This window comes from Thermobia domestica, chromosome 13 (genome assembly GCF_964235325.1).
Source record: "Thermobia domestica chromosome 13, izTheDome1.hap1.1, whole genome shotgun sequence".
In the NCBI taxonomy this organism is placed as follows: domain Eukaryota; kingdom Metazoa; phylum Arthropoda; class Insecta; order Zygentoma; family Lepismatidae; genus Thermobia; species Thermobia domestica.
Window position 1 is genome coordinate 71,087,087 of NC_137466.1, and position 24,958 is coordinate 71,112,044.

The window sequence follows — 24,958 nt, forward strand, 5'->3', positions numbered from 1 at the left end:
ACATTACTTCAGAGTTTTATATTGGATTAATACTCGAGGTCAAACATCCGACATATTTTAATCAAAGAACTCTCTCGTGGCTAAGCGGTTAGCGTACGCACCTTTGGCATGGGCTTTGATTCCCGGCGGAAGCTTATGTGGTCCAGATCCCACTTTAAGCTGTACATCCACATCTCATGTAGCCTCGCTGCTGACAGGAACGCAAAATTCAAAATCGAATCAAACTTTGTATTATGTTCTGAATCTTTCGAATATAATTTCATGATTATTCGTATTCTCATACTGAAAAGTGATATACTGGTTTGATTAGAACACAGACTATACAAAAAAAAAAAAAAAAAAAAAAAAGATTTAGCAAAACACTATTTGGGCTCAGTGTATTAATTGTATTTATTGCGGAAAAAAGAAAGAATATGAAAGAAAAAGAAAGCAAACTACGATTTATCATACATGGTCGATATATTTCTCATAATGTCCAAAGATACAAGGAGTGATGATACACAGATTCACATTATCTTTGATAACAAACCTTTCTATGCTTTAAGGTAATAAAAAACGTGTTCAATGTCTCGTCACAAATCATTCAAATTTTGTGGTTTTGTTGCGTAGATGCCATCCTTAATCATACTCCATAAGGCAAAATCGCAAGGTATTCAACATCCTTTGAGCGAGGAGGCCAGCTGGATGTCCCGCGGTAGGACATCCATTGAAGGAGGAATTAATTCAAGAAACTGCGAACAGAAACCGCGTAGTGTGTTGGGATACCGTCTTGTCAGATAATTTGTGACAACTTAGAGTTGTATCCAAGCTCTGATATTACAGTATCCTCTAGCTTTTCAAGAGACAATTCTCTTTTTCCGAAGGAAGTTTCAACAATATATTACATTTTAATTCTCCTGGTTCGATTCCAGCTCGCGCCGTGTGGATTTTGCGGTGGACAAACACCGTGCTCGTGGATTTTCTCGGGGTTCTCCCGTTTCCTCCCAGTTTCTTCATTCCACCATTTCATTCATTTCTCGTCACCGTCTCCTGTAGCCTCACCGGCATAACCATGGGACGTAAAACTCAAAGATTTCATTTCATTTTTCAATTTTAATTCTGAAAATTGTATATTCAGTTTCTCTTAGGAAACACTGACATTCGGCAACCTTGTATATTCAATCATATGAATCATGTTATGCCGTAGCAGAAAACATTAGAAACAGTTCAGAGACCAAAGACGTATCTTTCCTGCTTATCGCCAAGTTTCAACATTCCCTTCGCAGTGCAAAGAATGTATTGATATTTAAACCTATAGATCTACATAGAAGAATTGCAGTAACGTAATATCACCTTTACCCAATTTGATAAGAAGCAAAAACGGGAATGAACTTTAAAATTCTTAATTAGGTTTTTAATAAAATAATTTAAATGGATTTGTTTTTTAATGGCTGGATAATTAAATACTTTATTTTCTTCTAAATATTTAAAGTAGCTCATTAGAGTTTCAGATAAAATTTTTTAAAAAAAAGTTATCTATATCTTTCTGTTCTGTTTATTGAAACGAGAACGTCTGTACGTTTCCAAGGAAATTTGTATCATACAATGTTTCGTATCTCATAATTTTGTTTGAAAAGGTCATGACTTTGTTTCGATATCCGAGGTCAATTTGGTCTCATAAATAACAACATTACAACATTTAAACAAACACAAGCAAACGATAAAGACTATCTCTAATAAACAGCATTAAGATCGTAATTAATGAACGCAAGTTTATATGACTATAATTAATCTTATGTACCTAGTTGCTTTCCTCAGCTATTTTGTTTTGATTATTTCTGGTGGAGAACATCATGTCCATGGATTTTCTGGGGTACTCCTGTGTCCTCCCACATTTTCATTCCATCAGTACTTCCGTAATCATTCGTCTCTCTTAGCCTGAAGGGCATAAGCGTGGGACGTTAAACGGAAAGATTTTTATTTCATTTTTGTTTTGATTATTTTTCAACCATTGTAGAAATGAGCATTTTTACATTTTCGTAGTGACAAGTCTTGATACTTAAACATTAGTTAAGGAAGGTAAACATAATTAGTGTTGCAAACGAGACGAGAAATAAAGTTTTGTCGTCTCGTCTCGTCTTATACACTTTTGCAGAAGTCTTCTAGAAGTCTCATCACGTAATTTTTTTGTAGATATCTCGTAAATTATTGTAGAAATCTCGTCCTGTCTTGATTCTCGAAGGGATCTTTCCCGTCTCGTTTCGTGTATTATATATATATATACAGCAGACTACCGACTATTCGGCCTAATGTAGCAAAAGAACAGGCAGGATAACAAAAAAGCCAGATATGCAGGGGGACGTACGCAGAGGGTAGGTCCTGGGGGTCCGGAACTCCCCCCCCCCCCGAAATTTCTACTTTTGTGTACATTTAGCCTAATTTTAGGGGAAGTTTTAGGAATTTTAATATAAAATACCCTCATATTGAGTTTGGTTCTCCCCAAAATAAATTCCTGCGTACGCTAATAATTATTCACTTCTTGCCTCACCCATACCATTACAACACACTTCCTATATCAGATCCCGTTCTTATTAACATTTTCTGACTTTATAGCAGGGAGCAGTACTTTATAAATATTTGTTAGGGAGTGCACTGGTAATTAAAAAATATTATAGAAAAAGGAATTCCAGGAATAAAAACATATCTAGGTACACATTTTAAGAAAAAATATTAGTAAATTTAATAATTAATAAATTTATCTAAATAAATAATGATTTAGTTGTTGTAACATTGGTTAAATATCTATGAATAGGTATTTATGATTTTTTATACTAGAAATGTAAATGTTTTTTTTATTTTTCTAGTAATTATATCATTTAATTTTTATTTTGTCACATGAACATGATTTTCCGGGCAAAAAAATACTAGGCAGACAATTTTTTAAATTTTAATTTACCTGTACTTTGGAGTCGTTACAACATCATTTAAAATGTTAATTTTGAGACAAAAATCGATTTTCATTCTTTCCACAACGTTCTTTAATTTTTCAACTTTTTAATATGATCGAATTGGCTTGTTCGACTAAACCATGAATCTCCTGTGTGAGACTAGCAAGTGTGACAATTTTTAAGTTTCCAGCTCAATTTTTGTCCATAAGTTATTTAGTTTTTAGGACTTTTTTTTAAAACATTTTTATCCCACTGTGCGACTATGTATGTGGGTTGACATTACGTGTGTACGTGCAAAAAGCGTCCATACTACCAACACTACCACATGCCATAACACGTAACATTTCCTTGATGTGATTAGGAAAGATCGACTCCACTCAGAACACAGCTGCATAGAAACGTGAAATCTTTCAGTTTAACGTCCCATGATTAAGCCCTTTAGGCTAAGGAAGATAGATAATTAAGACAAGTGAATGATGATGGAAAAAATGGTGGAACGAAAATGTGGGAGGAAACGGAAGTATCCTGAGAAAACCCACGGACATGATGTTGTCTACCACAAAATTACTTGCTCGGAGATCGAACCAAGGACTCCACGCACCAGAGGTAAATGCTTTACCACTGAACGTTGTGCACCCACAGCCGCATTAAATCTCTTAGCATGATTTGTTACTGTGTTATGTATGGCGTGCAATTACATTGGTTGCACTTGTATCAGTAACATATGTTGTGAGATGTTATGTTACTTGCATTTGTTATAAGTCTGGACATATCATTAGGTAATGGCTTGTAGTGCATAACGAGGTAGGACGGGAGGCGTTTATTAAAAAAATCGACGTTGGTGATGTATGGTGGATACCTTCTCAGAGTTTCAAAACGACCAAATTGTGGGTGCGTAGTTAATTGGTGCAAGTGTATCAAAATTGGTCAGTATGTTAGATGTGTCGCGAAGAACTGTGTTTAAGGCGATGAATTCGTACAGAACTACAGAATAACTACAAGCAAAACAACTTAAGCAAAGAGTAATAGTGGACGAATAAGAGGCTTCAGTGGTAGGGATCACCGAGGATTGATTGTTTAAGCTATAGAATGTCACTTGTTTCACCTTCCTATTCCTTCTCATCCCAGAGTAACGGAATAATCCATGGCACCCAGTGGTAACGTCCGGTTGAATCAGCGGGCTGTCATTAGTGATGAGCAAATGCAAGACCAAGACCAAGACTCGGGTGGTCTTGGTCTTGCACATCCAGTCTTGGTCTTGCTCTTGCACATCCAGTCTTGGTCTTGCTCTTGCACACCCAGTCTTGGTCTTGGTCTTGGTCTTGCTGCAAGAGTCTTGCAAATCTTGCTTTTAAGAAATCTTATGCTTTTCATACGTAAATTTCACTCTAGATAAATTCTACATTGCGCCAATAGTAACGGAAATACAATGTATGTTTGTAAGTGAAATATAGTTTACCTTCGTGTAAGTATGATGATAGTGTACTACATAGGTGATGACCTTTATTTTTTTTTCAATGGATCCCCACGCTTCACTACTTACAAGATAAATACAACGTTTCGTAATCTTTTTTATACATTTTTTAAACAGATTCAATACTCTACTGGTTCCCAAATTGGGGAAACGCATGAAAGAAAATCAAGAAGGCACAGATTACTGAAACACCATAAATTGCTGGATTATTTTTACACTCTAAAGGCGTCAGTTTTTTTTTTAAATTTTCAACTAAGACTAGCTAATCTTTTATTGAACAAACTTCCAATTAAATATTGAGATTTTATTTTACTGATTCCAATATGTACTCTATGGAACAAAAACATGGACATTACGCAAAAGCGATGAAGAAATATGGAACCTTCCGATTAAAGGTGAGAATTAGCTAGTTTGAACGGAAAATGCATAAGAAGGAGTTAGAAATAGTAGCAGTAGGGGATAAAAGAAGAATTTTAGATGTAATTAAGAGGAGGGAAAAGTACTAGTTGGGACATTAGCTGAGGAGAAATTATTATGAGGGACATGCTAGAGAATACGGTGGAAGGAAAGAGAGGGAGGAGTAAAGGAAATTGTAGTTGATGGAAGGTATTAAAACAGAAAATTGCTACCTCAAGACGAAGAGACTAGCTGAGGACCACCGTATATCGAAGCTTCTGAGTTGCAACAAGTGACCTGCCAATAATGGCAGAATAGCTATGATGATGATATGTTAGCAATATTGGGCAAAAAAGAGAGAGAAAAATTAAAATAACAACGATTATAATCAAACCTCTTAATATTTTAGAATAACTTGAGTAAAAACTGAAAACGACTCAACTGTCCATGCCTTTTGTGTAAACTCAACTTACACAAATACTTTTGACCTGTATTAGAAATACAAAAACACAGCATCAAACTCCAAATTCACTCAAATAACTATACAAAATCACTCATACTTGTGAATATGGATTATTTATCGTTGTATAATGTTATATCACTCAATCTTCGTGTGCCATATACGTGAGGAGGCTAAACGTTATATTGATAAACAATTAATCAACGTATAAGCACCTGCCTATGAAATCAAACTTGCGGTCACATACACAAGCTTTTGTCAATGTCATGAAAATGTTATTTTGATATTAATTTTTTGAGCACACATTAAAAATTTCTAACGGATGCTTGATCCTTCGAGCCAAGGCCATACCCATGTAGTCGGCACCTATGGTGTACGGAATTACCGATGTTCAATACTACATTTCTCTTTAGTTTTAGAAGAAGAACACCACTAATATGTTTTGAAATTATGTAGTATCTAGTTTTACATGCCACGATTATGCACCGAGGCTAAGAGAGATGGTAATGATGAGAAATGAATGAAATGGTGGAATGAAGAAAGTGGGAGGAAGGGTAAAACCCCGAGAAAACCTACGCACACGGTCTCTATTCACCAAAAAAGCAAGCTGGGATCGAACCAGGTACCCCAGCACCACAGGTGAACGATCTACAACTGAACCGGTACCTGTACAAAACTCTTGCGCAAGAGTCTTGGTCTTGGTCTCGGTCTTGCAGGTATGGTCTTGGTCTAGCATCGGGATTCCTGGTCTTAGTTTTGGTCTTGATTTTGGTCTTGCATGCAAGATTCTTGCAAAAACTGAAAGACCAAGACTCTTGCGCTCATAACTAGCTGTCATTGAATTTCTGACTACGGAAGGTTTGTGCCCAGAACATTCATTAGCGATGGGAACGAGTGAGTTCGAGCAAGTTTTTTTTTTTTTTTTTTAAACTCGACTCGACTCGAAACAGACATCTTTCAGCTCGACTCGCGAACTCGGCTCGAAAAATTTCCTCCAACTCGACTCGAATTCGGGTCGAGTTGAGCCAAAACGAGCCAATTCGAGCTAAACTCTGTGTGTAGTTCCAAGTATTCTCTTCAAATATCCTAATAGACAATATAATTATCAATGATACTTCTACTACAACTTCTTACTACTACTACTACTACTACTATTATTATTATTATTATTATTATTATTATTATTATTATTATTATTATTATTATTATTATTATTATTATTATTATTATTATTATTATTATTATTAATAATAATAATATTGTAACAACATGGTGTATCACCATGAAAGGCGGTTTGTATCTGAATACTGAAAACTAGTTGACTGTCGATCTCGGTCGTCGAGAAGTCTTCAGGGGCAAGAACATCGGTCACAAGGTTCTGAGTTTGAGTTCCGGAAAAGCAAGTATTCGGGCTCGAGCGAAAAATTGTTAAAACATATAGGGCGCCATCCAAACATGTTCAAAACTGCTCGGTCCGAGTTCAGGGTTGTCAACGATTCGAGCGACTCGGCTCATAGCTCATTCACTATCGAGGTGAACCGAGAAGTTACCGAAGCCAACACCTCACCCAACCGAGCTGGCTCGAACCGATGGCTTACCTGAGCCCAATCGAGCGAGTTTGAGCCATCGATTCAGTTGAGCTGAGTCGAACCGGACCGATGGACTCGTTTCAACGGAGCTGGCTCAAATCGATGGCCCACATGAGCCGAGTCGGTGGCTCATCCCAATCGAGCCGGATCCAGCCATGTCGATGACTTGTTCTAACGAGCTGATGGCTCATCCCAATCGAGCAATTCGCTCAGTTGAATCGAGCTGAGCCGGTTGGTATCACTACCCGGGTTGAGCTTCTGCTTGGGCTAAAATATTCGACCTGCAAATTTTAGCCTTGATGGTAAAAACTACATACTTATATTGGTGCTCATTTCATTTGAGGCTGTCTGGTTATGATAATCTATTGTCGTCTCGTTATCGAGACGAGACAGGACACATTAAATGTAAACCGCAAGATGCACTAAAAGTACGAGACGAGATGCACCCCTCTCGTGAGCAATACTAAACGTATTCCACATTACTGCTTACATTTCTCATGGCTTTTGCCTTCCAGTCTAATCAGGCCATGATTTTAAAACGAGTTGAAACGAGCTGAACGAGCGAGCCAGTTAAAAACTCGACCCGACTCGAAACTCGAATCGAATTCGAGTCGAGTTTTAGCTCGACTCGTACACATCTCTATCACTCATCGGCGGCGATGAGTCTTGGATAGACCATTACGATTTGAAAACGAAGCGTCAATCGATGTAATACCACCACATGTTCTCTCTTCCGCCAATAGAAAATTCAAAATTGTCCCATCTGCTTGCAGAATGTTTTTGACATTCTGCCTCATCCTGCCTATAGTTTGGATCTTGCGCCCTGCGACTTTTGGCTCTTCCTCGAACTTGAGGATCACCTTAAGGGCCAACGCTACAGTTGTGACGCGGAGGTGGAAGCAGTAGTCGGCAATGGTGTCACTACAATTCTTCGCTAGTAGTCACTACAATTCTTCGCCGACGACATGAAAAACCATGTTTCGCTTTCGCGCAAGTGTGTTGCCCTTAATGGGAATTATGTTTAAAAAATGATGCCACCATTTGTAGCTGACATTGCAAGCTTTCCACTGATACATGTATCAGTGCTATCTGTCAAACACAAATAAAGATATCACCTTGGAGGCATTACTTTCTGAATCACCATCGTATATATTGTTGTGTCTGTTCAATTGGTAAAATTGAACCATTCAAATTCAAATTCATTTCAGAGAAAACAAAAATATAGTTCTCCATATATGTAAATGAATGGCTAAAACATGGGCGTGCCAGCCGAGGGGGATGAGGGGGACGCGTCCCCCCAGAAATTTTCTAGGATGGGATTCCTCCCCCAGAAAATTGTATAGCAGGAATTCTTCCCCAAATATCTCGGCAAAAATGATAAAATACTGGAATGGGAACGTCGATTGTCAATTAATAATTCCTGGAATTGAAAGGAATTATAGTTTCATTGAAGAAAATTCTGTAACAACTACCAAAGTGTATAAATGAAGTACATACAGAAAGTAGCGACACTATATTAGCTACGTCGAAAACTACCATAAAGCGTTCACATATTCATTTGCAGTATTAAAATGCTACGTTTATATATTTGTGGTCAAGAAAAGTTTATATGTTTGTGGCAAATTCTTTTAACAATGATATCTTGGAAACTACAAGCTCTGGAAAGATGCTGTTTTCACTGATCGATTGCAAATTTTGTGAAGATTGTTGAGTTATAATTGAATATTTTTTTAATGGACGTTATTTCTTTATTACATTTTTTAGGAGTACGCGGAAGTATTGAAATTTTAAAAAGTAAAACATCATATCACAACGAGTTATACATCAAAACACCGCATATTTGTATACGAGGTTAGTATATCTCTCCGGCATTTGTTTCATGGTCAAATGATAATGAAAAACGAAGCATAACTATTTCTCCAGTGTAAGATGAATCTTTATTGTTTGGAGTATTTGGCCCAATGAACACCATACAGCCTATCACTGATATTATACGTAATTAATTGTGTGTGTGGACTAGTATCTTTATGAAAATAGTAGATTCTAATTGAAAGTACGCAATTCTTAGTGTGCCTTTTTATTTTGAACAACTACCACTTTGTGAAAGATTTACAACTTGGTTGCAAGGCAAAAATATTTCGAATTTGACTTAGTACTTATCAAAAGTTTCATGCTGTTTCAAATATTTCTGCCTTGAGATTTTATTTTTAGTCTTCCAAGAAAGCGGTAGCTGCAAGAAAAAAAAATGTCGGTTTCTAAGTATCTAAAAAGATTCTTTTCCCTCTACACTTATAGCATTACAAAGAGAAAAGAGAAAATGTGGAATTATTATTATTATTATTATTATTATTATTTTTAATTTAATACACCGACTCTTGTTGTATCGGCTTCGTGTAAAAATACCACCACTATTGTGCCAACCTGGACAATCGATGGAAGACTTACAGCACTGTTTAGCTTCGGAAATATAACTCAAAACCTGCCTTAAAAGACTTTTTTTTTCTTCATGTGCGGGTAACCTAGGTCTCTTTGCGTGTTCTTTCTAATGTATTGTTGAACTTCGTCAACTGGGCTGTGCGCAAGTGCGCCACTGTTTTTGAAAGGACATGTTTTGCAGAGTGTTTTCTCCAATAGTAACGTTATTTAAACAGCTGTGTTTATGTGTGTTACTGTGAATATAACGTTGATATGAAGTTTTTCATCTCTTGTTTCTGTTTAGTGTTGTTTTATTGTTTGAAATTGATCAATTTGTCATAGAAAAAGAAAAGAAGACAGCACGTGGGCCAAAGCAGTGCCATTGTTGAAGAAAAGAAGAGATAAATTAATTCAAATGATAGTTCAGCTGATGGATTACAACCTGAAACTGACCACGGAAATTCAAATATTGTATCGGTCACCATCACCATCAGTGCCTATAGAAGAAGCCTCTCAATCTCCACGTCTAGCAAGTGGTTCAGATTTTTCCCCACCCTTCGAACCTTTCAAAGCCCAATTAGACTTTAGTGTTACCTACAAATTTTCCACAACCTCTAAAAAGGTCGTGCCAACTTGGTTCCTTCCGTGGTTGCACGTCGATCCAAACAAAATTAACGTAATTTTCTGTTTTTACTGTAAGACATCTTGAAAAACATTTTTAAAAAAGTTCTTACTAAAACCATGGAAGACGCTTTCTATACTGTAGGATTTTGCAACTGGAAGAAAGCTAAAGAGAAATTAAGTTTATACGAAACTTCAGAATGCCATAAACTGGCTGCGCTGCACCCAGAGACAAATTCAAATAGAAAACCAACTAAACAGACAAATTTTAAATGAACAACTGAAAACCAGGAAATTTCTTTAAAAATGTGATTTCAAGTATACATTATCTTGCAAGACAACGACTCACATTTAGAGGACATGATTCCCGGTTCAGGAATTTATTTCAGTTGATGAGCCTTTGCTCTGAAGATTTTCCACAATTGAAAAGCCGGAGAAAGGGAAAGATGAAGATATGTAATTTCATGGATGTTAAAATCCAGAACGAAATCTCGAAAGCATGGGCCAAGAAGTTGCTTTTCATATATGTAACAAAATCAAATCTCAAAACTCTTCTCTGTACTCTATCGTGTCTGATGGTTCCCGTGATGTGAATGGCGAAGAATAATTAGTGCCAGGGGAGTTGATGAAGATCTCTGTTCACATGAAAGTTTTCTTGTGTTCTACAGTATATCAAAAAACTACTGGTGAGTTTATAGATTCAGTTATTCTGGATGAGATGGTGAGACTCCAGTTTTCCATTGCTCAACTCAGCGGACAAGTTTATGATGGCTCTGGAATTAGTGTTCCATCTATTATATGTAAATAGCAACTTCTTGCCTTATACGTACATTGTGGAGCTCACAGTATTAATCCTGTGATTAAGGGTGCCTGTAGTGCGTCAGAAGTATTACCTGACCAGGATATTAGTGCGGTTTTTCGTGGAGGGCGCTAGTGTTGTGTTTACATCAGTTTCTAGGTAAGCGCGGTGGGACAGGGGAACGGAGAGCGTCACTCTGCAGTGTATCCAACGATTTTCAAAAGTTGCAGTTTACATGTTATAAGTAGCCTACTCTGTTTCGTTTAATAAAGAACTCCATAACTTATATATTTGTTATTGAATGCAGTAATGGTTATTCCTGCAGTAATGCAGATGTATTGTGGATAATGGCATATGCATGGAAATTAACAATTTAAGAACAAGATAGCACACAAGTGAATTTCTACCGTGTATTAAGCAGATTATTACATTAAAAAATGATTACGTTTTATTTGATTTCATTATAAAACAGTAGAAACCTGTAAAACTCAGTAATAATATGTTAATGAGTAAAAGATTAATTATGGGTTGGTAGCTTAGATACTTGCGCAATATCTTGTAACTGTAAGTTTAAATCAAGTTAAGGCTCGCGATGCTTGTATTTGTTTTAATGTAGGTTTATCGATTGACAATTAAATTATTTTCTTGAGTTGTAGCCAAGAAAGAATTCCGATACGTTTCCACTCGAGAACTATGGAAGTTCTCTTCGTTGGTCTATTAGCTAGCGCATGTGTCTTTGTTGTACGTGGTTCTGTGAGAGCCCAACAATTAATTTTACAATCTTTCACTTTCATTAATCATCTGTCTCCTCTAGCATAAAGAGCATAATCATGGGACGTTAAACTAAAGAAATTTCATTTCATTTTTTCGATGAATGTGAACCCTTTGGGGGAAAAGGAAGTGAAGAAGAAATTTTCCTTAACTTTTTAAAGGGCTACGGGATTGGATAGCTTGTCTTTCGGGATTGCCTTGTAAAACCTGATTACAATGCATCTTTCTTTTAGGATTATTATCGTAATCCAGCCTTTTAGTAAATGTGAAATAAAAGTATTGATAAAACATCAGCATATGGATAATGTAAGCATAAATATCATTGGTTCAATACACAATAAATTCACAACTTTTATTTATGAGTATAGAAATTCCCTTTGAACTCCCTCTGAATTCCTTTCAGACCCTAGGTCTCTTGTGACAAAGAATTAATTCTACTATCTGTTTTCATACACAATATAACTTTGAAACTTGGGAGCCTAGAATTGTCTTTGTGTCTGTAATACATAATCATTTATCGATTGACTTCAGAAGACTGAGTTTAGCCCGTGAGCATAAGTTGCATATAGTTCAAACATATCAGATGTACGGTCTTGTTTAACAAAGCCTGTGTGCACATATGAAATTCAAAGACAAAGGCAATCAATCGTCTTTAAACAGCTGTATTTTTATTTCAAGTGTAAGTACTAAAATGTGCTACGTATAGTTCCAAGAGGGAATCCTTAAAAAAAAAAAAAAAAAAAAAAAAAAAAAAAAAAAAAAAAAAACCTGAACTTACGTACCTAACATTGGCACTCATCATCTTCTTCATGATTTGATTTAAGAAGCGGCCGCATGATTTCCGGCCAATTGTTTCATCGCCGGTATCTTTGAGCAATGAGATGGCAGTGAAAGACAAACTTCGTTCTTCTAACTTGATATTTTGAAAAACTTACGCAAGTGGTTTTGTTACTTAAATACATATATATTCACTCTAATCAATTTCAAAAGTACCATTAACTTTATAATAACATAATGAATGTAAGAGTTACCATGAAAATGTATTTTGTATTTATTTTTAAATATGAAATTCATTTTTTTCTGAATTTCACTGGAGCTATAATAAATCAATTGTCAGGCTCCCCACTTTAAATTTTAATCGCTCCCCTACCGTCCCCAATGTAACATTGGGTTTATTTCTTTTAAATAATTTTTTCAAAATATGGTAGAAATACTGGATTTTTAAATTACCAAATCATGCTAAATAATGACAGGTTAGATATCAGAGAAAGTTATCTTTATCTACCATCTTAATTAGGGGCGGATCCAAATCTCCTTCGGAGGCGGTTAGATTATCAGTTTCTCTGTCACCAGTCTTTTGCAGCACATCAGAAAATGATCTCAATGCAAATTTGTTACTGAAGGTACTGTCAATCGATCGATCACATGGTCCAAATTGGTAGCAATTTCGAAGACGCCTTATCTCAAAACTATACAATAAAACTTGCTTTAAACAATGAAACCGCAGTTGCCAAAGTATAACTTTGATTCACAAAGATGAACTTCGAGGTTTTGTTAACAGATGAAGTAGGAATTCCTTACACATTAATGCTACGAAGTTCTCAGTGTTCCTTTGTACAACACTGAGATTAGTTTATTCGCAAGTTATTGCCAAATTAATATGGAGGGTGTATGTACTTTCTTTTTTTGCAGTCCCTTAAAATGTTCTGAAAATAACTTACATAACTTTTGAAATTGTGTTTGTCTTAACTTGAACATATGCGTGAAGTGGTTTATTATGAACAGGGCAAAAACAACTGTGATAGATTAATTACAAGTAATCCGGTTAGAAACACTGTTGTTTGTATTTTAGTTCCAAAACCGGCCGCCCGCACTCGTTCGCTGGTCAGGATATAGTGAGAAAGTCTTTGCAGTGGATGTACGAACTATGAGTACTATTGTTGCAGTCACTTTCAGTGAGGTCACGATTTTCTGCTCTAATCGAGGCTAATGCTTGTGGTCTCGTCTTAAACATTGTAAACATTAAATCCTTGTGTCCCACTAGGTGAATTTGTAGACTTAGTCTAATAACGGGAGTTGTTTAACATTATGAAGATATTCTCTCTACGTTGGAAAGATGAAGACTGACGGAATTGTCAATACATCTTCAGGATCAGCAGCTGGGCTTTTGTGGCTTTTTGAAGAAGGGTCTACGTTTCTTGGGCTCATATGACTAGATATATTATCAGAGGTTGAACCTTTTTAACAGGACACTTAAAGATCCAATTTCAGTGTCAAAATGGGAAACAATACAAATCATAAATGAAAACATGAACTTGAATATTATGCTTAGTCACTAATCATAAGTTAATTGTACTGTCATGAAACCTACAAATTAATATCATCGCCCTGGAAATCCCATTAATTATAATAAATATTGTCAACAATACCATAAATAGGACTTTTTGTGTTGCTGGAATAGAACCTGTTATTACCATTGATAGGATTTATCTATCTTAAATTGCGGCACTTTAATTCATGTTATGTGACATTTTGAAAATTAAGGGTGGGGTGCAATGACATCAGGCTTCTTTAAATTTGGCCCACAATGTTGAGTGAAGGGTACTCTCCCCCCCAAAAAAAATTTTTGGTGGGTACGCCTATGGCTAAAACCAAATGTGGTGCTGGTACGCCTTTAGTTTTATTTATGTCATAATAGTCCACAATTGGATATTTTAAATTTTTAGGTAAATCACGATAGGATTAGTCTACTCTGCCTATATTGAGAATTTGCTTCTGATGTAAAGACAACTTGGAAAGGAAAATGGGTGCTCATTCATTTTTACATGACTATGGTTGCGTGGGTTTTTGCCAAAAGTGGAGTTGGCTCGAAATTATTTTCTATTCGTGGTTATTCCCCGAAAGTCACGATCCCAAGTCTAAAGTGGGACTCCGTTGATCTTTCTGAATCGAAAACAATATGAGTGACTGAAATTAATGATTTTTTTGTCAAATCGCTCCGCTGTCAAGTTTCACTTTTATTAATTCCATGATCATTAATTATCTCAATGTGTTACTAATAAAGAAAAAGGATATTATATTTTAAATCTATGTAACCACTGGCAATCAATTATTTTAAAACTGTTAAGAAAACAAAGAAAATGTTCCATATATATATATATATATATATATATATATATGTGTGTGTGTGTGTGTGTGTGTGTGTGTAAACAGCCAGTCCCAAGCCTGGGTAAAGTGTGAGGGAAAGTTAAGTTTAGTATTGACATTTCTGTATGACATTTGCAGTAATTTAATGAATAGTTTGTGCATTTACATTAGTACTGAATTATATAGTTAAGGAGTGGTCTATATTCACAAATTTATTTATTTTTATGTTACTTCTGTAGTTTAACTTCAATCCTGGATTCCAGTTTATAGTTCAAGATTTAAATACAGTGATAATTACTATTATGCATTAGCAAAGATCTTAATTTCATTCTCCTGTGAATGATTCCTTTTGGTTCTTTCGGATCGGTTCTTTTCGGGGAAAAATCACAACAACACTCTTCTTCCGGGGAAAGCCTACGAAATTAACATTCGGGCAATCATCACGACGGGGAAACACTATGCAGTCATTCATATCATTTCATAGATGCAAAGTTTTTGCACATTTTTATTTACACTGTGTAGAATTTGTTTATTAAGATGTTTTAAAGGACAGTATATTCATAATGATAATAAACAGAAAGAAGTAGGTGTGTGATGATACTATGAAACAAGCAGCGTTCTTAGAAACGCCCTTGCATAAGGTTGTGTAACGAAATCAAAATTACTGCGGAGTAACACTATAAGAAATAATTTCCCAATATAGAAGATTATGAAGATGAGTTGCAGAGAGACCTTGATCCAACAGTGGATTGACAATGGTTGAGATGTGTGTATGGGGGGTTTGTGTTATGTGTGTGTGTGTGCACCGCTTCATCTAAGAAGAAAAACAGTGAGAAAGGACAAAATGTCATGGTAATTAAATCAAACTTTATTTCTAGTCTTAGTCAATTCCCGGATCTGTAACTTGTCATTATTAACTTGTTTGATATATTACAAAATTTACGTCATCAGAGATACTGAAACTGTAACGCTCTGCAGAAACAGTTAAGCAACAGTTCTACATTTAAAAAAAAAAAAAAAAAAAAAAAAACTAAGATTAAAACATTCATATTGCTGGGCAAACCTTGTTAAAAAAAAAAAAAAGTATTGCATTGTTGTGAGAATGACAATTTGCACATGAAACTATTTGACACTTGTGCCCTTTAGTAAATACAGATATTGAATACAGGCAGTTAAATCTAGAACTTTCTTGTTACAATAGATAAGCCTATTTACTAAGATAAAAACTTTTCTCTGTGACTGCTTAGTACATTATTTTTATTTTTTAACTTTTATTTACTTTTTTTTTAAATCACTTTAAATTCCAAATAATGTCTCTCACAGTTAGTTTGAACGTAATATACGCCTTGTAAAGTTTCTTTCACTCACTTGAGTTTATAAGAAATGATTCACAAGTAGTACGTGCGTCATTTTTTAGATTAGGTGTATCACTAACTATATGCGCCACTGTTAGGAGATATTACACAAGAATAGATATAATATATTACTTAAATGCATATATATATATATATATATATATATATATATATATATATATATATATATATATATATATATATATATATATATATATATATATATATATATATATATATAATATATTCTAACACAATAAAAACTATGAACTACATCAAATTGGAACGACATACTTTTTGATGAAATAAAACTTTATTTCTCTCAATTTTCTCAAATTCTACGCATCAGAAATTACCTTCAAGCATCTCATTTTGTTCAGTTTGTTGTATTCAATCGATTTGGATAATATTGTAGTAAAACAAAAAAAAAGAATGAAGTTTAAGAGTTAGTCATCATTTTGGGTTATATCTCATCTACCATATTTTCGAGGGATGATCGGAAAATAAGGTTACAAAGCATAAAACTTTTAAGTTATTCACTGTAACTTAACGAAAATTTATTTGTAGATTAACAACATGTCTGTCTTGTTGCAAATTTGAAAATTTCGGATTCTTATCATGTATAGCTGAGAAGTGGATATTAAAAATGTTAAGTCGTTCTGAAAATTGGTCAGTAGAAATAAAGTCAGTAGTGCAGTTCCTGTGGGCCAACAACACTACACCTGCTGATATTCATAGGCAGATTGTAGAGGTGTATGGGGAGGGCTAAACTTCAAAGCAACGTGTAGGGAAGTAGTGTCGTGTCTTCAAAGGAAGACGGATCAATATTGTTAAGACCATCTCTGGACACAACGGTAGACCAGTACTTCAACCTCTGACGTTACGTTTGAACCGACTAGAGCACCAATTCTACAGCCCTTACATAACTTCAGTGACTCTCACCTTTTCCCTGTTCTAAAAGACAAAAATATTTGATCACCATTATCTTGCCCTGATTTTGTCAAAACCGATGCTTCACGGTGAGTACGAGAACTTGACGCAAATTTCTATGCAAATGGTATAAAATAGCCTTAATGGTGTCGTAATGAAACTTGATAAAAGTGCGCTTTCAGTATCAGTTTTGCTTTTATTATTGCGTTATTGGAATGGCTATAGCACAGTCTTTATTTTTACATTTGCAGAAAAATCATTTTTCCCCTAGATTTTCTCGAATATTATTCATGAGGATTTCCAATAATCCATATTTATATTGTTCATGCAATAAGATCTACCGATTGATATATGTATTGCTTTTGGATATTGTTTTTCATTAAACGCTAATAAGATGGTGCAATTTTACATAGTTACTAGCTGAGCCTGCTCTGTCTACACAGTGCACCATTCTAATATAAGTATGAATCTTCTTCCTACTTCCTCACCAGTAGATGTTCCTATACAGACACAAGTGAAGGATGAGCGAGCTCCTTCGTTGCTAAGCGGTTAACGTACTCGCTTTTGTCCTAGGAGACCCGCGTTCGATTCCCAGCTGGAGCTCATGTGGTTCAGATTACATTTTATTCAGTAGGTCCATGCCTCATATAACTTCGCTGCTGAAACGAACGCCAAACTCAAAATCAACTCAACGAGTGGAGGATGAGAGGACTCACAAAGGAAAGACTTGCTGCACACAAACATAAACTTAGCATTTTAATATACGTATAGATGTTTGGGTAAGTTTGTGCTAAACTTGGAAAAGTTATAGATGATTGATTCTCCCTCCTCCCCTCCCTTATAAATTCATATCTGAATACGCCTACGACTCTACAGGCTCTACGGCTATACCTTCTCTACGGCTCTACAGGCCTTCAAAATTGTCTGCGTGCTATAGATTCTCCCATTCCGAAAAATAGAGCGCCTGCGATATCCGTCAACCAACTATACGGAACTCTTCTACTAGTTACCTAACATAAGGATAGCTCTAGCCACGACCTGGCAACAGTGTTAATCTTATGGATTCAAGATGACCTTTAAAACACTGAATAGAAAAATAACGCACGCTTTTCTGAAAATTTGACTGACAAATCTACACAAAATTTGGAATCGACCACCAAAAATGGCACGTTTTAGAGCAAGTGGTTTCTGAGATCTCATTGTCAATAGGAATTAGCCACAAATATATAAACGTGCCACAAACATATAAACTTTTCTTCAGCACAAACATATAAACCTAGCATTTTAATATATAGATATTGTTAAGAGAATATCAGGTATGTAGTTACAACTCAAAGTCTAAGGTCATTGGTGGAAACAAATTTAAGAATTTAAACATGGTAGATAAATATTGAAACATTTTAACATGTCAATTTCAAACTTTGAACTTTAGTCAGAACTCATAGTCTAAGATCATTAGTGGAAACTTGTATTTGGTGTAATCTGATTGGCAATCACTTTCAAATCTTTATTTTTTTTGAATTTTTAAAAAAAAATTGTTTAGATTTTTCCGATCACGGTTTTAAAACTTTTGAACATCTTTGTTTAATTTTTTTCAAGTTTGAAAAATTTTCCACTCATTGATAATTTTTTAGGTTGATCAATATCAAATTTTTGTCTTAACATTTTTCAAAGCATTTCAAACTTTTTGTTTAAAATTTTTGAGGACTTAAATTTAAAAAAAAAAAGTTTGAAAGATATATTTAAAAATTTCGCACTACCTGAAACTCTGTAGTTCATTTAATAAATTGTACAGTGAAAGAAAAGAATCGTTTCTAAAGAATCGGAATAGTTTAGAATATAAAGATCTGGCAACACTGCACATACGAAATTCATCATCAAGATGCAACCATAAATAGAACATGTTTATGCAACAGAGATATGATTTGCATCTACGAGATTTGATAGAGAACATTTACCTATTTTTACTTCTTGATAATTTCCAAATTTAAGGAAGTCAACGCATATCCCTTCCAAACTTTAAGAGGGTGGATCAATGTCCTGTACTTTATGTATGAGAATTAATTCTTACACTCAACCATGTAACAATACAACGTGGTAAAGGCCCATTAAAGGAGAAAAATTACTTTAATAACCTACCACGTGGTAAGCACTATACGAATATTTTTATATTTTTTAGATTCATTCAAGCAGGTAGGCAGGACCACCCAAATTTACAAAATTATATATTTTAGCCCTGGTAGCAGTTACTACTATTTATTTTTCGATAATTCCCGAATTTAAGAGGTGGGCCAATGTAGCCTTCCCTGATTTTAAGAGAGGTGTGTCAATATATTCATGTTTTATCAAAGAGAATAGCCTGTAGCTACTAATATAACTATTCGGAAGTATAGCATTTCTTTCCTCAGACTACACTCTACAACTGAAATCAGAAATAAAATTATATACAATAAAGAAAGGAGATCATTAGTTCTTTCCACCAATCGAGAATCACTACTCATTAAAAGTTCACTTTTCTTGGGAGAAAACCGTGATGGGAAAGGCTAGTAATAAATTACTAGTGTTTTGTAGGTACGTGGATGATTGTTTTGGAGTGTGGAAAGGCACTAGAAGACAATTAGAGAGTTTTATTAGAGAATTGAATGATGAAAGGAAGGGTAAAATTTTAGAGAGGGAAATAGAAGGAGATGGTGTGATAATTTTTTTAGATATGAAAGTAACGAGAACAAGGGAAGGCAATTTTGTAACATCGTGGTTCCAAAAAGACTGTGCAGCAGTCGTATACTGCAATAAGAGAAGTGATGTTGATGAGGGAACAAAGCTAAATGTCATTAAGAATATGGAAGAGAGGATTAGTATCATAAATATGGAGAAAGATCAAAAAGAGAATGATATTGAAAGGCTATGAGAACAGCTGAAAGGGAATGGTTACCGTGACGAGGACAGGAAAAAGAGTAGGAAGAGATGGAAGAAAAGCGAGAGAGAAGAGGAAGAGAAAGAAGAGGACAAGAAGGAAGGATGGCACGGCATTGAAAGTGCAGGGGTGATCACAGAGAAGATCAGAAGAATTCTAAGGAGAGAAGGTATTAAGACTTACAGGAAGGGCGGAATGAAGATACTGGATATCATTAGAAAAAAGAAGATGAGAGCGTCAGCGGATTCGTGTAAAAGGGGGAAGTGCTGTGTGGGATGTGCGATATGGTGTATGTAAGGGAAACCAAGAAGAGGACGCAAGACCGTTTAAAGCAACATAAAGATGATGTCAGATTGAAGAGAGACACTAATGCTATTTTCAAGCACGTCAGTGAAACTGGCCATGGAGTGAAATGGGAAGGAGCAACGGTAGTGGAGTATGAGTGGAAACAACTGGTTAGGAAGTAGAAAGAAGCTAAGAGGATAAGAGAGGTAGCCGATAAAGCTATGAACTGGAATAGTGGTTATAGTATTAATGAAGAGTGGGAGGACATTTTGAAAAAGGAAGAACGGAGAAAGAAGAGGGGTAAAATATCAGGACACTATAATGTTTATTTGATTTATGTATTCTTTTATATATCTTTATTTATTTAGTTAGTTATTTACTTATATTTATGTTTTCATTATTTACTTATGGTTTTCTGCATTTTGTTAATGCTTTTAAAAGGTCACAAGCTTTATAATTTTTGGTTTTGTTTAACTCTTTATTTCAAGCATGTATCTCCAAGGCCTTGTTTTCGCGAATCTTATTGTTAGAAAGCTGTTTCCGGCTATTATCAGTTCATAGTTGTTATGTTGTGACTCATCAATTTTGTCAGGTGAAAGGCAGTTACGCTCGCCCCCGGGGGGAGGGGGTAGTGCTATTAAAAGAAAAGTGAACTTTTAATGAGTAGTGATTCCCGATTGGTGGAAAGAACTAATTGTCTCCTTTCTTTATTGTATATAATTTTATTTCTGATTTCAGTTGTAGAATGTAGTCTGAGGAAGGAAGTGCTATACTTCCGAAACCGTTACTTTTCTAGTTTATTTCTTTATAATAAATATTCTAGCCAGCCTTGTAAGAAAGCTGTGTTTTCCTTTATTCAAGATGGACACAAGGTCTTATTGTCATAATATTTACTTAAACAAATGTATTAAAAACTACACCATTAACTTAAAAATTGTGTTAATAGACTTAGGTTTAGAATTGGGAGGAACATATTAAAACAGAATAAGCACAGAACAGTTTCGAAGAGGAGTAAGATATTTATACTCTTGATAAGTCTATGTATTCGTTTCATCTTTTGTACAACATCACGGTTCTCCTTACGTAGTTTCTGAAAAAATTAAGTAGAGAATAATGTACAGAAACAAGTACATGAGTTTCTAAATTAAATCGGTAGGTGCCGGTAATATGCATAATTAATATGCACAGTAACATGTATAGCTTGGGAATAACCAATTTGTAATAAATATATACTTCAAAAAAGTAAATTAAATCATTTAAAAAAGTGTTTCCTAATCATTAATGTTTAAAATTATATTGTGCACTGCCTTGGCCAATAATTAAATGAATGCTGCAAACCATGCTACCTAATTTGTTTTCTTCATGAAAAAAAAGATAAATTACAATATCTAATCTCTTCCAAGTTATAATCTCTTTCTAGTAGACAATAGGAACATGGTGGCTCAGTGGTAGAGCGTTCACCTCTGTGCGACTGGTCTTTGGTTCAATCTCATGCCATTTGAGTTTGTGGCGAACCATCCACCGATAACGTATCAGTGGATTTTCTCGGAGTTCTCCTGTTTCCTTCCACATCCTCATTCTACCACCATTCACTTGCATTAATCACCCATCATCTTTAACCTAAAAAGCATAATCGTGGAACGTTTATTTAAAAAAAAAATCTTTCTAGACAAAATTATTATTCCCTCTATTACATTTGTTAATAGTAAATAAGTTATATTTTTTAAACGTGTTTCAGTGGCAAATGTGAAGAATAAGATAATACAGTTTTAGATTTCCAAACTATGTTATGCATAAGTGTCAGAAGTCTTATAGAATGAGTTTGTCCGTTCGCTCGTCCGTCTGTCGACAGTATCAAAGCAAAAACGGTAAGAGATATCGAGAAGCGTTTCTTTCAATCAATTCAGAGTTTCAAGAATAGGTTCTGTCTCCTCCAGCGATCCTATTTTCAAACCGGAAGTTGTTCAAATTAGCCATTTCCGGTTTCAACGTTTGTCGCTGACGAATGAAAACCGTGAGAGATATCGAGTAGTAGTTTTTTTTCAATCGATTCAGTTTCTCAAGAGTTGGCTCTATTTCCATCTTTAACTCTCTATTCAAACCGGAAGTGGTTTAATTTAATATCTTCCGGTTTCAACTTTTGTCGCTATAGAACAATAAAAGTAAGGAATAGCGATTAATAGATTTTTGATATGGATTCAGCTTCCGAGAAAGTGGTATGGATAGTGTTTTAGATCTTATTACTCTATTGCAACCAGTAATTATAGGTGTACTATTTATATTCGCGTGTTGAACTCACATAGTTTGGAAGTCTTAGTCTCATCATGTGAAGCGAAATTCACTTGTTCTTTAGTAGATTTTATTTTACACAGAGTTGTAAACACTCAGCTGTCGGGTGTAAGTAAATGAAAAGTAATTTCTTATGTAAGGTCTTTTTTTTGGGGGGGGGGAATGCATTAGTGATGCTCTTTGTACATGTATACGTATCTTTATGAGTAAAGTATAGAGTTCTGTTTAATCTAGTATTGAAGTTCTTGTACTATAAACAAGGAAAATTACAGGTATTATCCGTTTTTCTTGATTTAGCTAAGCAGTTTATTATTGTATGTAAACTACGTTTTTTTTTTTTTCAAATTTCTACTATGGTTGCAAATTTTATTGAGAGAATAAATGTTGTGGAAATAATTGTATATTGGCCTTATATCATGTCCTTTTCGCTCTAACGAAGTTACTAGACTTCTATTTATTTATTTTCTTGATTACACTGGATAAATGCTAACTTAGTGTCTTAGTAATTATTTTTTTCTCATTATTTCACTATGAATCGGTGTATATAAATCAATGTAGGAAGAAACTAACCCTTTTTTTCTTATTTTTAAGATCAACATTCATTATCGCATTTGTTCTTGCAATATGAAAATAAAAATACTTACCGAAAACGATCGAACTTGGCGTAACGTCTCCATTCAATTGGATTACTTTTATATGCAGACATCAGTCCCTGAACATATTCAATGTTAACTCTGTCCTCTGAAAATACTGAATGCAGTTCTCGTCGTAAATCATCAAAAGTTGCAACTACTGGCATGTACTTTTCCATTATCAGTCAATATGTTTGTAAACTTTCAACAACTAAAATCACACACTTAAGGAAATCACAAATGCAATCAAACTGTAAAACGAAAATATGGAAACATGGATACGAACACTATGACTTAATTTGCGAAGAAAAAAAAAGAATAGAAAAACTCTCGTTACTTAATAATTACTGTCAGTAATGTTGTGATATCTCTACCGTTAACTGACCAAATAATAGTGGCTCGAATTATTGCACTCGGAGCAGCAATGACACCATTTTGCAATCGTTTGCGTGTCTTGTGCATCCCGTTGAACCCAGGCTACAATCTAAGACGTATTTGACACTAACCTCAACCTCTGAGTTTTATCACTGTTTGCGATAACCTTTAGTTAGTAACTTGAGGAGAAGAAAAAAAGGAGATAAATAGTCATATGTTGGAAAAATAAAGAAAACACAGCTTCCCTTGTTTTTAATGTTTGAACTTGGTGGTGTATACTAAGTAGGAAAAAGTTGTTCCTGGTATATCATTTGTTTTAAATACCTACAGTACGTTCTACGTCATGGAATTTTTCTTTTGTGAGAACTTGTCTTTAATGATTACAATGAACTATCATTGTATTTGCCCTCAGATGTTAACGGTATATGAGAAAATGATGCATAAATATATAGACGAAGCTTATCATTATCTGCTATTAAGGGAAGATCTCTGTGTTTTTATTTATTGTCGAAACAATGACAAAAAATAAATAGAAGAAAATTAAAGGAAAAATATAGTTTGCTTCACTCGGTGCACATTCACATCATTAACCAATTAAATATTCAACCTTAAAAGTTGTAAAACAAACTTACTATTTTGAAATGGATATGCAGTAAAAGAAAAAAATAGTTAATGTGAACACGATGCTTGATTAAAGTAAACTAAATATCTATGCTATTCATCACAGTACAATTATTTTTTTCTAGCATACAATAATTTGGATTTAAATATAAGGAAGTAGAATTTCAGTTACATGTTCGATTGACTTACAATGTGATATGTTCTGTGTTGTCATACTTTTGGCGTTTTCCATAAACTGTTACATTATGTATTATGAAATGTCAGCTAGATTTACGTCCTAGTTATAAACAGTGATATGTATGTCATTAAATCAGGATGCAGTTTTATCACTCTACATAAATTTGCTGTCAGAAATAAAGACGTGTTAACTGTGTTGAAACTAATATTTTAGAGCATTCAAACATTGCAATTTTCTCGATGTATCCTTTTTACATACACTAGCTTAACCTGCGCTCTCTATACAGCACATCATTCACATATGAGCATGGATCTCCTTGTAATTCCTCGCAACATCTGTACATGTCCCTTTACAGACATAAGTGAAAGACGTCTTGATAAAATTCGGCAAGGGGAATCCTAAAGGGGAGATTTTTTCCATTATTTTTTCAATATATCGCACCATTTGCAAGATTGAGCATACTTCCGATTGAAGATTTAATTCATGGATGATCAGTGTTTTATTTCTTCTTGCTTATGCAATAAACAAACACATTACTTACACAATTAATTATGTCAGTGATGTATGGTGTTCATTGGTCGAAACACTCCAAACAATAAAGATTCATCTTAGCCTGGAGAAATGGTTATCCTTTGTTTTTCATTGTCATTTGGCCATGAAACAAACGCCTGAGAGATATACAATCCTATATGCAATTATGTTGTGTTGGAATGTACAACTCATAGGATATGATGCTTTACCTTTTTTAAAAAAGTTTCAACACTTTCAGTGTACCCCTAA

General features: G+C 34.7%; 1 protein-coding gene across 1 annotated transcript in view; it reads right to left on the reverse strand.

The window, feature by feature from the left end:
• The window catches only part of LOC145668229 (cysteine dioxygenase type 1), a 45,861-nt gene extending 22,311 nt beyond the window's left edge, over positions 1 to 23,550 (reverse strand). Inside the window, exon 1 of the mRNA XM_081735884.1 lies at positions 23,017 to 23,550. Coding sequence (XP_081592010.1) covers positions 23,017 to 23,183 — 167 coding nt within the window. The 5' untranslated portion in view covers positions 23,184 to 23,550. The remainder of the gene's footprint in view (positions 1 to 23,016) is intronic.
• Positions 23,551 to 24,958: the final 1,408 nt, after the last annotated feature.